Source organism: Dryobates pubescens, chromosome 18 (genome assembly GCF_014839835.1).
Source record: "Dryobates pubescens isolate bDryPub1 chromosome 18, bDryPub1.pri, whole genome shotgun sequence".
In the NCBI taxonomy this organism is placed as follows: Eukaryota; Metazoa; Chordata; class Aves; order Piciformes; family Picidae; genus Dryobates; species Dryobates pubescens.
The window spans coordinates 10,040,797-10,058,265 of record NC_071629.1 but is presented as its reverse complement, the minus strand read 5'-3'; the positions used below and the strand labels follow the sequence as shown (position 1 = coordinate 10,058,265).

At 41.8% G+C, this 17,469-nt stretch overlaps 1 protein-coding gene and 1 long non-coding RNA gene across 3 annotated transcripts; both read right to left on the bottom strand.

Moving 5' to 3' along the window:
- Positions 1–479: 479 nt before the first annotated feature.
- Positions 480–1,212, bottom strand: LOC128898104 (uncharacterized). Its single transcript, XR_008462708.1, has 2 exons — positions 1,019–1,212; positions 480–568 (listed from the first exon to the last, which is right to left on the bottom strand). It is a non-coding gene; the product is annotated as an uncharacterized LOC128898104 (long non-coding RNA).
- Position 1,213: 1 nt separating this feature from the next.
- Positions 1,214–17,450, bottom strand: LONRF3 (LON peptidase N-terminal domain and ring finger 3). Of its 2 annotated transcripts, XM_009901562.2 has the most exons (12): positions 16,704–17,450; positions 15,352–15,470; positions 14,640–14,762; positions 12,320–12,475; positions 11,013–11,256; positions 10,293–10,383; positions 6,775–6,889; positions 5,927–6,048; positions 5,094–5,252; positions 3,893–4,055; positions 2,922–3,071; positions 1,214–2,222 (listed from the first exon to the last, which is right to left on the bottom strand). In XM_009901562.2, the coding sequence occupies exons 1-12, from the start codon at positions 17,332–17,334 to the stop codon at positions 2,064–2,066; spliced, it is 2,232 nt and encodes a 743-aa protein (XP_009899864.2). In that variant the 5' UTR covers positions 17,335–17,450; the 3' UTR covers positions 1,214–2,063. The 2 variants fall into 2 exon arrangements, with proteins under 2 accessions (XP_009899864.2, XP_054025672.1); XM_054169697.1 differs by lacking the exon at positions 12,320–12,475.
- Positions 17,451–17,469: the final 19 nt, after the last annotated feature.

Sequence of the window (17,469 nt, the reverse complement as noted above, 5' to 3'; positions counted from 1 at the left end):
CACCATACAGTTGTTATTGTTCAGAAGATGTATTTCTATACATTGTTTACAGAGAAGAATGTGAAGTACCACCTATAGAAGAAATGCAGCAATCTAGCAGTATAGAAAGAAGCTGTAGTGTTTCTGGAGTAGCTCAATGCAAGCACAGGATACATTTTCCATTTGCATCACAACGCTGAAACCTATTTGTCTTCCATTTGTTTCTTTGTTACCCTTATGGAAAAGGTCTACAGAATTTAACAAGAGGGGAACAAAGGTTGTTTTATGGAAACTCAACAGTATGGAAATTGATTTTAGCTAGTGAGTATTTCTGATGAGATGATGATGGAAAAAACAGATGAAAGTTGACATTAAGTTCTACTGCATTTTTTCATAAAGGCATGGAATGGCAAAGAGTGCTGTCCTGGGAAAAATAACACATTTGTAGCATTCCATAACATTCTTAGTTCAATCTATTTTTTGCCACTAAAAAGGAAAACAGTAGCTTAGAACAAAAGGCCCAGTTCTGCTCACATTGAAATCAGTGGAAGTCAAAGTGAGATGGAGGCAAGTCCCAGAAAGTGGTACACTGAAATCAGTAAAAGCAGCAAAAGAGTACATGAGCTGTTGATTTAAAAAACAACACTAAAGATACTTCCTATTCTCATTTCTGCCCTATTTTGGCCTGCTTTATAATTAGAAGTAATCACTAAAATTCACTTGCTTTCCTTGGGAGTTAACTATTATTAGCAACGCTACCCAATCTCTTAAGAGAGATGCAATGGCTGGGTAGAGATTTGAAGCTAACAGAAACCTTAAGAGTGGGGTGAAATAAATAGCATTTATTACAACATATTCCTTCATGTGACACACACTGCCCTTCTAAGTCCTATAGTTCAAAACAACTTCCCACCCTCCCCTCCCATACACACTCCAAAGCCAAATCCCACTAAACATTAAGAGAAATGAAACTGATCTTAACAGCAACAAGAGTTGATGAAAAAAAGAAAATAAAATTCAAATGTAAGTAGTAACCTACAATGAAATGATACCAGTACTTCCAGTTTTCTTCAGAAGCCACTTTTCATATATTGTAGCTCTTTCTTTGCAGTTGTTTATAGCCATTATCCATTCTTGCAAGGAGGAGGTCAGATATAAATTAAACACCAAGTTATTCTCCATTCTGTGAGAAATTAGGGGATAGATCCTTCAGTCACCACTGTGGCAAACTTCAACTGATCAACTCATGCCTAAGGTAAAGCATGTGCTCAACTGTTCTGGGATATCAGGAATCTAGTTGCAAGCATAGGATTGAGCTCCAACAACTGACAATCTGTGTATTCAAAGAGTTCATGGCAGGCTGTTTCAGGGGGGGAAAAAAAGAGTCCTTCTAAGGCTACAGTAGAACTGGGGATAAGTAGAAAAACATTCAAATTATTTGAACACAAATATCTGAAAAATTATCAAAGCAGTTGGTTGTACACTGCTAGAATCATCATTTTGTCCCCAGTCATAAATATAGGGTAAAACCACTATAAATAAATAGAGTAGCTCACTTTTCTTTAGAGACTGAATACATAAATAACACACATTTTGAAACAAAAAAAAAAAATCATAGTGCAAAAATAAATTATCCAACGGAAGTCGTGACCATTATTTTACACAACGCTATATAAAACCTGAACCAGTTGGAATAAAAGACTTTGCAGTTCACTGAAATAATGCATTGATGTTGTTATTTCTGCTTCACATTAAACTGCACAGTTTATCCTTTATCCACTAAAAAATAAAAATAAAAACCTCTTAAGCTTTAAAAGGTTTATGGCAAACAAGATCACTTTTTGTTCTATCACATTTGTTGTTAATTTAGCAGTGCAGTGATTGAATAATCATCTCAGAGTTCCAGATGGAAACTACTGAAGTATCCATAAACATCCCTTGCTCTATAACTCATTTTCCTTGAAATTCAGGCTTGAAACATCCTGACACTCAAATCTGTAAGACATTATTGCAGTTAGATGAAGTTACAAGAGACAGTCTACAGTCAAGTATTGTGGGAGACTTCACAGCTCTCCTTCTCACCATCACCGTGATCTTGTACGAGACATGAATGTAAGGACACGTCTGATGCCATTCAAGCGGTCTTTGAGGGATTTCATAGCAAGGAAAGGGAGCTGAGCTCTGTTCTCAAGTGGAAGGACAGCTAGGACCCACCAGCACCAGGCTGGACCGTTAGGGTTTGCCTGCAGTAAGCAGAAAAAGGATTAGAAGTTAGGATACAAATAGATAGCAAGGTCTTGGTTTTGAAGATTTAACTTCAACAACAACCTAGCAAGCAGGTAATTTCATTTCCAACCCAATGGCTTGTGATTACGGATTGGCTTGAAACCAATTACAACCAAGTTCCACCTTCCATAAAAATAGGATGTGGGAGGCAGAAGCAAGATGCATTTCTATTTCTAGCAACAGTTTATAGGTTAGAACTTCTAGCTTTATTTTTTCAAACTGTATTTTGTTACCATGTTACTACCGACCCATTTCTTTGGGATTTCTGCCTTCATACTTTGTGACACCACTGCATAGTTAGTTTCTGTTGTTATATTATTATTTTAGGATCCCTACCACTTGCAGGCCTTGAGCAAAAGTACCAAGTCTATTTTCTCTCATTTAACTGAGGAAAGTAGCGTAGGCAAAGAGGCATTTAAGTCTCTGGGGATTAATGCAGCCGGTTAAGTGTCTCGGGAAGTTATCAACATTAAATACAAGCTTTTTGTTCCCAACCGTGCTACCACCAGTGTATGGCAACATAACTTCGACGCTCAGCATGTACAAGATAAATGAAGATCATTCATATTTTCATCATAAAACACAATGACTGCCAGCTTATCAGATATCCCTGCTATTTGTCTCTCAAATTTACATAAGCCACCGATTCTGGATACCTGTGGGTCAGGATCCTTAGCAGGCATTGGACCAAAATGACTGAGAATTCGACTTTTGAGTGCTTGCTTGAGGGAGTTAAACCACATATATGCCTGATCATAGACAGAATCATGGAGAACAAGTAATGCAGCATACTCTTGTCCTTGCACCTGGAATGAATAGAGAGGGGGCAGGTTACTTAGCTCAAGTCTGCATGTTGGGGAAACTGCAACATTAATTTTTAGGATTTTCTAGGCTGAAAGGAGGAGAATTCTAGGACAAATCCTGGCAGCTAGTTTGGCGTCTCCTGCTCTGCTTCTAACCCCCTCACCCCTACCTACCAAACCCTTCCATTTTCTTGCCCTATATTCTAAACCAAAAATACTTAATTGCAGGACAAGCAGATTCTGGATTGTTATATAAAAAAACCTTTATGTAAACATCATAAACCAGGAAACACTAAGCAAAGCTTTCTCTTTCTTAATTATTAGCAGCTCCTTAGATGTTTCCTCTTCTCATTTTATACCAAAAAACTCATGCTTCAAGCCAACATAGTTTGGCTACCTGCATATATGAATAAAAAAAACTAAGAACTAAATATAAATATTTTCTGAAGGTATAGTGAACTGAATTCTGCTCCTTCTTACCTGAATGGGAGTTCTCTAATTGGCTTCTGTGCAAATGGAGGCAGGTTTCTCTCTCACCCCACTTTATAAACTGCAGTTATTCTGGCTAGAAGAGCAGTAAGATCTCATCCTACATTAACTTATTTTTATCTTCTGCTAAAAACCTCTAGGAAAAAACACTCTTCAGTATAATATGGGCAGTGTGCATGCATGCCTGTAGTGGTCATTCCATTTCCCATCTTTAACCATAAGCACTTCGTAAATGCCACAAGTTTGTTTAACTAGAAATAATATAACCAACTCACTGAAAACATGTGCTTAGAATTTCACATGCAGTAGTTTAAGTGAAGTCTTTCTACATTTACCTTTTGATCCTCAATGTACTCAATATCTGCTGTGTTGTAGCCATCACGCTGGCTGTGCTGTATCACCTTAAATCTCCTCTTGCCGATGCTGTCTACAACAGAACGACCATCAGCAAAGAATTCAACGTTTCTTATCTCCAGAATGCAGCCATAATCTGCAAACCTATTGAAATCAGAACAAAAGCAAGTAAACAAGTCATATTCTCTCCACCCTTAGTACCACAGAGCTGCCATACCGCCCGTCCCTTCCACAGAGGTATTTATCAGTGTCAGCTCGTTTCTATTGTTCAGAGTACTGACCTGCTGTAGTTCAGATTACGCCACAATTGTTTTCATAACTATCAGGAAGATTCAGGCTGTCTAATCTGATTAACACTAACTGCATGTTTTGGAATACAGGGAACATCTTACGAAACTGAAAGTGGAACAGCTCAGAAGCACACTTTCTCCATGATCCTACTATGTTGAGTCCAGTTTTTAAAGAAGGACAAGTGCAATTCAGAAAACTAAAGTTATGGAAGGATTAAAAAAATCTACCAAGAAAAAAGAAGATTTCCCCACAATTGCACCAGATTTTATTTTGTAGGTGTGTATTTTGTGTACATCATACTTTCAGTGGTGCATACGTACCCTCTAAGAATGCACCATTAAAGAAGGGAGGAAAGCTAAATACAGAGACAGACATGAAGTCAAATTGCCTAAGACTGACTACAAATGGCTTAACGTAAATGCTCAGCCAGTCGACATGAAGGTCCTGCTGTACTTCTGTGGCCTCCTGTTTTCATAACAGCTAGAATATAAGTGCATCCCAAGAACTTACCTATTATTTTAATAATTTTTAAAAACCTAACCCCCCCACACACCACTGCCACTTCAATTTGATTCTTGTGCCAAAGCATTCAACAGATGTCAGAAAATGTAGAAAACGCATTTCCTTTCCATGTACTACAAGAGGTCTGCAGCTCAACTTTGTACAACATGCATGAGCTGTGTACACTTCAAGAAAAAATGGGCAGTCATATTAGAATCTTGATTCTCAAGAGAAACTTCAGTCATCTTAATGTCTTTAACTGACATGATTAGGGAGAAATTTGCTGTGCAGGAAGCCTATCACCGATACTGCAGCCATGGAACTTTCTGTGAGAGACTTGCTCCAGACTAAGTGGTTATATCACATGGCCCAAGCATGCTGCTCACTCACCCCTTTAGAGGATCACTGATGCACATCCCAAATTGTTTGGTGCCAGTTTCCATGCACCTTCGAATCATCAGGCGATAACATGGCTCAAAAATGTGCAGAGGGCATGGGACTGTGGGATAAGCCATTGTGCAGACAAATATAGGAACATTCTTATTTAGGCTGTAAGAAAGGAGGAACAGATCAGGTACAGCATTTTACAAAGCTACTGACAAAGTATACAAGACATTTATTCAGTAACATGTTCTTTAAAATGATGATCTCTTTAAACAGAGATTAAGAAACCTTAAAATAGAAATGGCAACATCTTTAGAGTAAAATTCCCAAAGGGGTGTGCAATACCAAATTATTTTTCCACTTAACTAGATACTATGGAAAGGGACATACCACTTACTAGCAGAAGAATTTTTAGTTATGCTTGCTGGTTTTGCTAGGGAGAGCATTAATGCATCTCTATTACTGCTTTTATTTACTTCATTTTCCTTAACCTCATTTCATCCCTGCTGAGTACATTCCAACCCCCAGCCTGTGAGACTGCTTCCACCTATTGTCTCACTCTCTGGCTTTCATGGAGGGCCACTGAAGACAACCACGTTGCTTTATACCTTTTCTATAAAGCAACCTTCTGGATTCCTTCTGTTTGTTTACCAGTGTCCAGTTTTTATGCTAATTCAAAGCACAATTTCACCTGGACCCTCTTCTCTTGGAAATCACACAACACTGAGAAAAAAGTTCCTCTGTCAGCATCTTAGCTCATGTTCCACAGCAACAGGAGCCACTTATCAGCTAACAGCAGTACGATTAAGGACTGGATTTTACATAAATGTATTACATACTTGGAAAGCTCTGCTATTTCCTCTTCATAAATCTTTCTTCTTTCAGTGAGTTCCTCTGGAAGATACCTAGCTATTAACTCCTCCATAAGTACTGTTTTACAGTATTTCCTCATAGCCAAGCACTGCAGTAAAAACACGCACAAAGCAGAGAACAGCAAGCATTTCATAGAATGGTTTGGGTGGGAAGGGACATTTAACAGTCTTCTAGACACCCCACCTCCCCCCACCCCCTGCAATAAACATCTATTTTCAACTAGATCAGGTTGTTCAGAGCACACACACAACCAGCCTTGAATTTTTACAGGAATGGGCTTCTACCACCACTCTGGGCAACCTGTGCCAGTGTTTCACTAACCTGATTGTAAAAAAATGTCTTCCTTGTATGTAGTCTATATCTTCCCTCTTTTAGTCTAAACTACCCCTTTTTCTGCCAAAACAAGCCCTGCTAAAAAAGCAGTCCTCAGCTTTCTTATAGGTCCCTCTGAAAGCATATTTGTGCTTATGCATAAGCTACTCATCTGTTCGCTCCATTTTCTTATGTCTACAACAGATCAAAGTGGCCTTCTGAGCTTGCACTGATGTGGAAGAGTTGTTTATGAACTGTTCTTTATGTTATGGGCATTACCTTGGGAAATCAGAGAAATAATGTCATCTGCACATTCTCTAAGTACAGGTCTGGCTCTAAGGTTTGACTGGAGGACACTATCCAGGTTTTGTGTAGCAGTTCAAAAGTCCCACTCTTAAGTTATGCAGTACTTGAGCTGGGAAATACTAGAGGTTTCTGGAGGTGCTGTTTGATCCTATCCTTTACCTTTGTATTTATACTGAGGAAATCCAAGCACCCTTACCTCTGAGAGTCCTTCCTTGCACAGGGGACACTTTGGGTTGTGATCCAGGCATCTCTCAAGACACTTGAGACAGAAGGTGTGCCCACAAGGTGTAGTGACAGGTTCGTAGAATAGCCTGGATTGGAAAATCCAAAAACAAAAAGACAACAATATCGTGTACCAAAGTAAAAGATGCTACCAAAAAAGGGCTGTGTTCATTCACTAATTTAACTACTGACTACTCCAGGGATAAAGTTGTTCAAGGAACAAGTTCCCATTTCTTCAACCATCTTGTGTTTATTCAGCTTACAGGCTTTCCACCTAAAATGAAAAGGCAGCTCGTGAACTCTGATTTCAGTGACCATGAGGGAATATTGTTCCAACAAACCAGGATTTAATTTTCCTCTATGTGAGCAGTAAGGAGAAGCAGAAGTCAGACCATCTGACTTTTTCCTAATGAAGTTGAGCAGTACTTGCACAACTATTACTGTGGAAGTCATGTGAATACTCATATGTGTAGAGCTAAGCACAAAATAAGTATTTGCAGTAATAGCCCACATATGTGATAGCAATAAACTATTATTGCCAGTTCTAACAGACTTGGAAAGCAGTTTTGTTGGAATAAACTGTTTTTAACCTTCAAATGAATGTTCTAGCAAATGAGTGACATCAGATTCGTTTAATCTTGCAAACTATTTAAATAGGTAAGGCCAGGTCTTGAAAGTATCAAGATATCTAACCTACCCACTCTCAAGTACCTCTCTGACACTTAATTTGATGTAAGGATATTGTTTATTTTTATGATTACATGACACTGCAAAGCAATGTTTCCTGCCAGTCTTTTTTCTGGTTGTTGTTTGTTGCTTTTTTTGTTTGGTTTGGGTTTTGTTTTCTTTTTTGCAATAGATAACATTCAAAACTAGAAATCAAGCTGTTTGGCATATACTCTATTTTACAGCATACTGTTTAACCATTTTAAAGTCTTAGTATCATAGTATCAGTCAGGGTTGGAAGGGACCCCAAGGATCATCTAGTTGCAACCCCCCCTTGCCATGGGCAGGGACACCCCACACTGGATCAGGCAGCCTGGTCTTAAACGCCTCCAGGCACGGGGCCCCAACCACCTCCCTGGACAACGCATTCCAGGGCTTCACCACTCTCATGGTGAAGAACTTCCTCCTCACATCCAGCCTGAATCTCCCCACCTCCAGCTTCATTCCATTCCCCCTAGTCCTGTCATGTGGTGGGTTGAAATTTCCCCCCCACATTAATTAGCCTAATCATAATTTCACTGAATTAATAAGTTTATGACAGTTTATCAAAGCAGTAGACTAAGTTCTGTTATACATGTGGATATTGGAAATACGCAAGGCCCCATTTATCAGCATCTTTAACAAGATGAGTGTGTCTGTGAATGCAATTGACTCAACATGATTGCCATGGCCAGTTTATTAAATGTCATTAGTCACTATAAACATTGACATTTAAGCAAGAGAAGTACACATAAATATCTAAAATACCACACAAATATCTTGCTGCAACTTTACTGTATAATTGCAAAAATCTTCCTAATTGTTTCATGAACAGAAACCCCACTGCAGCAAGGCTAATTTACTGCTTTAAACTATGTAAAATACTGAATTTTAGCATATGACTAAGTACTGGTTTGTATATTTAATTATTTAGCAGAGATTTGATAGATTTGAAATGTCAGCATAAGAAATTCCTCTTAAAATGCACGATTCTGCTCTCACAAAAAGCCAGCAGCAGCTTTTTCCTAGTGACTCTAAAGGGACTTGAACCAAGCCTCATGACTTGCAGAAAGAAACACTAGACACCAACATATCTCATGACATCATTTTAAGCTTTTGTAACAGCAGAAACTAAATATTCCCTCCTGCTGAGTAATGCTCCTCCGTTTCTCACCAGCGTACTGCTTTGACCATTACTTTTATTTTCTGCTTACTGCTGGAGCAGATGTAGATCAATAACATTTTGGCCATCCCAGACAAATAGGTTAATAACAGCTCCTGCAGTTAATTGTGAACAGGTCAGTAGGTTACTAGGTAATTAGTCCAAAGTATCTCAGGATCCAAATCCCTAAAATACTTCTGAGGAACATAGCAGGAAATAATTATAACCAAGCTGCATTAATAGCAAGAAAAAGATCTTGTGAAAGCTTCCCTTAGCCTTCTTTGTTGCAGTGATGTTACAAAGCTAACATACTTCTAGACACAAGGCTTTTATCTGCTCTTGCAATTATGAAATCAGCATCACCATCCTCAACACTGTAAGGGCATCAGCAATCCTTCAGCTAATTCCTTTACTAATGTATTGTAGCCTGGATGTTTCTGATTTAACAGAGAGGATGAGGAAGCAGTACTAATTAAAAACATCTGAAAAATGCTTTGTGGATGTAACAATCAAACATGCAGACTCATTAAAGCCAGCTAAGATGGATTGTGTGGCTTTCTGACAGAGGAAAGTTTTGCTCTTAGCAGTATCAAGTGTTTTGACAGCTGTATAAACTTTTGGAGCACATTTAAGCTGTAGGCAGGGAGAGGGGGCATATCTGATTTATTCCAAGCAAAAACAAATCAAAAAACACAGCAGTTGTTCCCCCAAATGTTTCAGTTTGTCTGAAATAAATGAAAGCCACTCCCTCTGCATAAAAACCCAACCAAATCCAGATTTTCCAAAGCACATGCCTTTAGAAATAGATCTATGATGAGGCTAACTGGTGTTTAAGAATTCAAGTATATTGCAAACTAACCCAGACAGGCATTATGGATGCATCTGGATAAGTAAAATGACAACCCTAACAAACACTCATTGCAGAACTCAAGACCTTCCCAAAACTCCCTTCTAAGTCAGTGACAAAACCTCATGTGTATTTGCCTAAGTCAAAATATTTTTTCACAAAGTAAGTAGTAAAATAGCTGTAGTTGACAATTCTGACTGGTTTTATGAAGTCATTGCTTCCCCCAAGAGTGAGTGATGTTTAACTGGGAAAAAAGAGATCATCAAGCAAATGGAGTAATGGCCTTAGTAAACTAGAGCCATAGAGGAAAAACATGCTCTTGTTTGCTTGCAGGATCCTCCCATTGCAATAGTAGCAGCAAAGTATTTTACATGCAGACTTGAAATATTCATTGGCTGTGGTCTCTTTAGCCATTTTGTGCATTCTGTAACATGATATATGGCTCCACAAATTGCAAAGGACAAATTGTGATTTTGTGCACTACATGTGTCAGTGGGAGTGCAAGTGGTGAAAGGAAATCCTCTTTCAGACGCTTCCACACTTAGCCCTCACCTGACTTGATGTGTCCTTTCCCAAGCAACCATTAGCAATTCATCAACAGTATTTGGAACTAGTATTTGGTCTAGAAAAGCATCACTGGAGTAGTAATTACAGTAGAAACTAATTTCAAGGTAGAGGGAAAAATAAGTACTAAGGAAAGCTAAAAACCCTCTAAGTCATAAAAGGGAAAGAGATACAGGGTAAAAGCTAAAGACATCCGTGAGAAAATAATGGATACCTCATACATAGGGAGCAGTCCAAATCTGATGGATCCACAAATTGAAATGGAGTTTGTTGTCCCGTACTATTTCCCTTAGTATCAACTGTATCTATCAGTAACAGAAAGCATACAATGTAACTGAACAGAACTATGTGAACACAATGGTATTCCATATATCTCTAAGCAACGGCTGATATTTAAATGTGCACTGCAGGTACTTGTAAGTTACTGAACTGTTAAGCATCATTACAATGATTTCTATACAAAGCATCAAAACTTGGCACAAATCAGCATACGTCCCCTTAATTTTGGTGCCTTGCATTAGCAATTAATGTCAAAACATCTCTGTTAGTGCTGGAAGTCTGAAGTGAGACATTCTTCTGTCATAGCATTGACAATACATCCCACAGCATGAAAACGAGTCCAGATACCATGAACAAATACAATTTGTGCTTTGAAATGTTTTTCAATTATTCCAGAAAGTGCTGTGACCATGCACATTGATGTTCCTTGAAAAAATGCAGGGCTCTGCTGATAAACAAGCACTTGACCCAACCTTCTTAGCTCCCTTTTCAAACTAGCCTTTGGGTTTTTTTACACATCATGGTCTAATTAAGCTACAGAAAAAGAATATAAAAGCCAAAGTGCAATTTGGACCCTCTTCCTCCAAGTTTTATAAAAGCAAAGTTTCCACTGACTGAATGTGATGTAACTTACCCTGTGTGTATACAGACATACCTTTCTTCATCAGTTTGCAGGGTACCTCAGCAGTTCGCATTTCCTCTGGGCAGCACTTCCTTTTCAGGAGGCTGCACTTCTCAGTAATGAGAAAGGTAGACTCTGGCATGGAGGGGAATTTGTTCTCCTCCTCCAAGCAGTCCTTTTTGCAATCTGTAATTTGTACAGATTTCCTCAAACTATCAGAAGTAGTTACATTTGATTCCTCTTGAATGGGAAAACCCTTTCTCTGCTCCACATTTACCTGTGTGAAGAGCACATTGACATTAGACCAACCTTCCATCAACTTGGTAGGAAAAAAAAAACCACCTCAAACCTGTGACATCTTTAATATTATAGTTCACCAGGACAGACTTTGTAGGATAAGAAGCAACAGTTTGAGGATTGTTGTGCCAGGGCCTGATTTTAATGGAAGGAAAGACCAAAAGGCAAACTATTTCCCCACTCCCCAAGCTCCGCTGTGGCACTAAATATTCTCAGCCCTTATGTGTGCCTCTATAGCTTGGTCATGAAACTTGAGGCAAGCAGAAATGCGGTTAGATCCCAGGTTAAAGAGATTATCACTTAACCTATGGAAAAATACATACTATTTATATCACCATGATGGTATGAACCATCAAATCAGCCAGAACACTGAGAGTTTAAGGAAGTGGTATAAACAAACCTTATAGCAGAGAAAATGCAGAGAGCTTCCTTTAGCAAGGTTTCTTTTACAAAAGATAAGAATCTTTATCACCTTATGGCTACAGAACAACTTGTGAGCAGCCATCACACAGCAGATCACCTATCAGCTTGTCACATCAACTCCTCAGATTCCTTTCAAATGACTTTATGAAAGGGATTTCTTGCCAGAATATCCTAATAGCCTTTCCAGAAGGCAAAGTCACTGATTGTTCTTATCAGTCTCAACAAGGCTGCTCAAATCCTACCATTTTTGTTCATAAGGACTAGTGGAGTTTTCGCCTACATATGGAGTACATGCAAAACTATCCTCAGTGTTCAGGTTTCAGCAAAGCAAAAGTGGTCCTTAGAAACCCACAACTTCAAATATCTAAAGACAGTTACAGGAATAGAGTCTACTCAACTCTGGCACAGAATTTGATCAGAACAAGTAAGAACCTGTATTAACAGAAAAAAGAAGTCAGAGACTTCAGTAAGTCAACACCATTTTGTGTCTTCTGAAACTCAGTAAAAATCTGAGAAAACGCATCCTCCAATCTGCCAGATGTGAAAACAAGAGATGAATTGCCAATGTGAACATAAAACACACAACACATTAAGAACCACACATCAGATGTGATCTTTACCTTGAGCAACCTTTGTAGGTTATGGCTGGTGCCTCCAGATCCCACTGAATTTAGAAGATTCCCCTTTAATCTAGAGTGATGTGACAACAGCTGCAGGATATCGGGTAAGTGTTCCTGAGCATTTCCCGGGATGAGTGAAAACAAACTAAGTAGAAGCTGTGATATAAAACAGAATACTTCACTGCTTAGTTCCTTCCTTGCAACTTCTACATGAAAGACTAAGTAAGGGAATAGATGAAAGAAGCATCCTAGATTTTGTTAAAACCATTTTAAGAGCCTTTTAGACTAGACTAAGAACAAAAACTGCAAGAGGTAGTGCAATATAGGTCAAAGAGACAGGAAGAAACATTTTCAGAGTTAAGTAAGTCCACGAAGTGATTAACCATTCTCTGTGATGTGACACGCACATGCCTTTGCCCTCTTTATCCTGTGGTTCAGAGCTCACCAGAAATTACTAAGGTCTTCCTTAAATATGTTTTTTTTGCTGCAGATCAGCAGCGTTCAGTGGAGTTTACTAGTACAGAAAGCGCTCATCTCACAGGCTTAATCCAAGTTCAGTTAAGTAAGCGTCTCTGATATTGTGAACTGCAGCTATTTTTAACTCGCTTGGGCGAGAATACAAAAAACCGTAGGCAGCAGAAGAAAGCTACTTCTTCCTTTGCTATCAGAAAATAAGTGAGTCTGTTTCAAGTAGCAGCTTGTAGCCATTTGTACAGCATATCTTATCAGATGATTATTTAAAGAAAGAAACAGAGCTGAATGGAAGAGTCACACTTCAAAAACTAATTTCTACGTACTAGTGAGGTGATCCTGCTGATGCCTGTGACAGCTAAGATTTCTTTTTAAAGCCCAAAAAGGATTCCACAGGATCACACTATGTCAAAACTAACACAGACAGTCAGTTAATACAAGCAAAACAGCACAGCTGCACCCAAAGAATTCGGTAAAATGTAGTACATCATTGTTATGCAAACAGCCTTGGAAATGACCCAGTAGAATATTACATCACAGATGAACTCTGTGTTTGATGAGCGCACGAGTAATTCTCTCGGTCATAAGAAGCCTGGTTTTTCTCAGAACCCCACTGCTCAGAAATTAGTTATCTTTAATAACTACGGCTATTTGGAGTCAGAATTTAGAAATATATCTGTTTGTTCCTGCTCTTTTTGCTCTGGCACACAGGAAGTCTCCCAGCATGACTACAAGAACAAATCATGACTCAATGACAGTGAAAGACTGCATGGAACCCTCTGGGGGAAAAAGCAACCAAACAAAAAAGTATTAAATTAAAAAGGAAAAAAAAAAGGGGAACAGAAATCACAAGAAATGACAACCTGAGCCATACACAATGAGCTAAAAACTGATTGCATTGCACCCACCCAGGTTATTCTATTACCTTCACAAACAGTGCTTTAACTGTAAGAATTTGGCTGTGCTTTTTAGAAAGCCTCATACACTACAAGCACACAGAAACCCTAAAGTTGCCTCCCACCTGTGATGGGGCAAAGTGTGAACGCATTGCCATACAACCAAATTCAGGACAAGGAAAACAGAGCTATTACATTTTTATTACCATAAGCTATCACTGCAATGCTGAGCCTTTTAGTAATTACAACAACCAAAAAATGTCAAATATCAACCACTGATTCACAGGCAACCAGAGACTGAAGAGTGTGCAAAACAGGGCAGAGCCTCTCAAGTGCCATTTAAGAATCCACAAACTGCATCTTGGGCTTCCACAGAGAAAAGCCTCACTGCAAATCCATTTTGTTGCTCATTTGGTGTTAATTATTATTAGCCTTCAGAAACTATAGTAAAGCAGCTCTTTGGTTGTTGATTTCTTCCCTTTCATGCCTACTTTACACACTGATACTCGGCATAGCACAACTGGAAGAGAGCTGCTGCTCCCCAGTGGAGTTAGATGGGTGCTGCGTATTGCATTCTGCCAGTGTCCCGATACAACACAGAATAGCAACTCCCCCTCCTCTGCACTGCCATTGGCAATCCAGAGCCAGGCTACCAAACAGATCAGAAATGTGATTATAGACAATCACAATAGTCCAGAGGTGACAATTATTAACAACTTGGTTTTACTTCAAATTTGCTGATGCTAACAGCATGAGTAACTATTTTGACATAGTGCCTGCTGAGTGTGCTTTCTTGCTACCTCCCTGTCTTCAAGAAAGCAAAGCAAATAACTCAGATCTGTGTCCCAGCCAGCTCTAAAATAAGTGACGGGAAAAGAAGAAAAATTCTTATCCTCCTTTATCAAAGGCCACTGAAAACAGTAACACAGTTCCAGATGATTTAGGGAACTCACCTTTTGTGCCTCACACTTGGCTGTCTTGTTCCCAGTATCTAGAGCAAGGCAGAATAGGAACTCTCTTAAAGCTTCTTCTGTTTTCCCCAGATTAGCTAATGCTTGCCCTTTCCTTAGGTGACCCTGCAATGAAACACATCCCTAGCTGCAGCTTTTATTCCTTTGTCATAAGAACATGCAATAAAATCAAGATGAAATTACGAAAGATCTTTCTGGAGCAGAAAAGGTTAGGCAGGGAGAATCACTATAACCATCTTATACCTAAACACCACCAGTGTCTAGGTTTATAAGCACACTGAAAACTCTTACAGGCAGAACTGGGATGTCCTCCAACTCAAGCAAGCTCAAACCTGAAGCCACCTGATCTTGGAAATTTTTACTTCCCCTATATTAATCTCCTAAAAATAGTCATTATACCCTTACTGAATGATACAAGCACAGCATGTTTTTTTTAGAGACAGTTCATGAACTGAAGATTCATCCAGGTCAAAGACAATAGAGTTAGCTCATCCTCCAGGATTATCACTTCCTTCCTTCCTTCACTCACTCCAGAAAGCTCAAGAATATCACGGTTAACGTCTGTTAAGTTAGAGAAGTCCAAGAAGTTAAAGGATTTAAAGCCTCCCTCAGATTCACGTCTGACCGTTCTAACAGTTCTCTGTCCAGATAGTATTGAGGTTTTAAACAAAGCACATGTGGAGTCAGAACTTACTTTCAACCAGTATGGCTGCAGTCTGCATGCTGTTTCTGCATCATGCAATGCATCTTCACAAGCTTTGAGAGTAGAGTTAATTTGGGACCGGTTGCTATATAGCAAGTGGTCATTTGGAGCTGCAGAAGATACAAAAAACTGGTTGATGGAAGTAAATTAAGTTAGTTGCATAAGCTTTAGCTCCTTTTTTTTTTTTTTTCCCTCCTCCCTGCTTCCAAGCTGTACAAACCCACAAAATAACGAGTTTTTTATTAACTATGAACTAAATGAAATCTGGAAACCTCTTTAGGCAACTCGCAGACAAAATGCCAGCTACGTATTATGTAACTGCAGGAAACATTGCATAAATAAATGCTGAGATGCTCACATAAGAAGCTCCCAGCTCTGGCTGAGGATCAGATGGTTGTGTTTGATGCCTCCTGCATGTTTCATACAGGAGACATTCAAGGTGGCAGGAGGGACGCTGCCATACTGCAGGGAGCAGTTTCAAAAATTTCAGCATCAAACTTTCCCAGTGATACACAGAGATCTGCCGTAGCTCTGCTCAAGCAAACAAATGGCAAATCCGAGATGGGGGTAAGGCTCCAGCTGTGCAGGTAAAGCGCTCTCGTTGCACACTGCACGCTGTAGCATCAGGACACGATGTGTCTCACGTCGGGGCTGCAGCTTGTGTTTGGGACGCGCTTCCATTTACCCAGACTCTTTCAACTACTTTCCGCTTACTACCCGCTGTCTCCGTTGCTTTTTTCCAAACTAGACTGCACCCACCGCAGCCTAAGTTTTTGCTGCGAGCGTTCACAGCGGCGGGGCAAGGGGAGCCGGCACGAAGCCCGCGCGCGGGTCCCCACCGCCACCTTCGCGCTCCTCGGAGCCTCGCGAAGCTTGCCAGGGGCCCCCCGCGCCCAGCGGGCCCGCCGGCCGGGAGCCCTTCCCGGGGAGCAGCGGGATGCCCCGGCTGAAGCGGACCGCTCCCTCCGGGCTCCGCCGGTTACACAACGGCGGCGGCCGGGGGGGAGCCCGGCCGGACCGTAGGCTCCGGCTTACGCAACCGCTGCTCTCCTGACCCAGTTTCACTGCGACCCGAAGAGCCCCTGGCCCTCCTCGGGGCTCCATGGCGGGCTCCCCCACCACCCGCCGGGGAGACGGCCCAGGCGGCAGCCGCCCAGGGAGCTGACGGCAGGCAGGAGCGCGGCTGCCCGGCCAAGCCCAGTGCTCAGCAGGCTGAGACGCGCCGAAGTGTTCCCCAGCAATCCCCGGCCGGGAAAAACTTCTCGTTCCCACTCGCTGCTCAGAGAGCGAGGGACGTCGGGGAGCGCACCCGGGGGTGGCCGTCGGGGAGGGGGAGCAGTTACCTAGGCTGACCGCTTCGTTATACTTCTGCAGGGCGGCTTGTAGCTTCTTCTCCTTGTACAAGAGGTTCCCTTCATGCCGGAGCTGTGAAGCCTTCACTTGACAGGGGAACCACTTGGCCAGCAGGTTGCTGAGGATGACATTGACCCGCAGGAGCTGCCCGGCCGCCGCGCTGCCCTCCTCCCTGCACAGGACGCAGCGGGATTCGGCCGCCCGGTCCCTCTCCAGGCACTTTTTGCAGAACGTGTGTCCGCAAGGCAAGGAAACGGGCTCGAAAAGGAAGCCCTGGCACTTGCGGCACCTGAAGACGTCCCAGTCGCGGAGCTGCGGGGGACCGCTCCCGGCGGCAGGCAACCCCTCTTTGATCCGGATACTCTGCGCCAGGCACTCTACCAGCTTCTCCAGCTGCTCCGCCCGCAGCTGCTGGTGACGGGACGCCAGCTGGTAGAGCGGCAAGGCTTCATGCAGCCGCCCGCCGTAGGCGAGCGCGTCGGCCCGCCGGAGCAGCACCTGACACTCGGGCCCCAGGCCCCCGCCCGACAGCTCCAAGTTCTGCGCTTGCAGAGCGCCGGCCGCCAGCTGCAGCACCAGCTGGGGCTCCGGGCGCTGCTGGGGCGGCAGGTGGGACCCCATAGCAGCGGCTCTAGTAAGCCGGGAGGCACGGGGCGCCGGGGCGCGGCGGCGGAGGGGGCGCGGGCGCGGCACAGCCCCACCAGCCCATGCCGCTGCTGCTGCCGTTGCTGCCGCCCCGCGCCGGGAGCGCCCCGC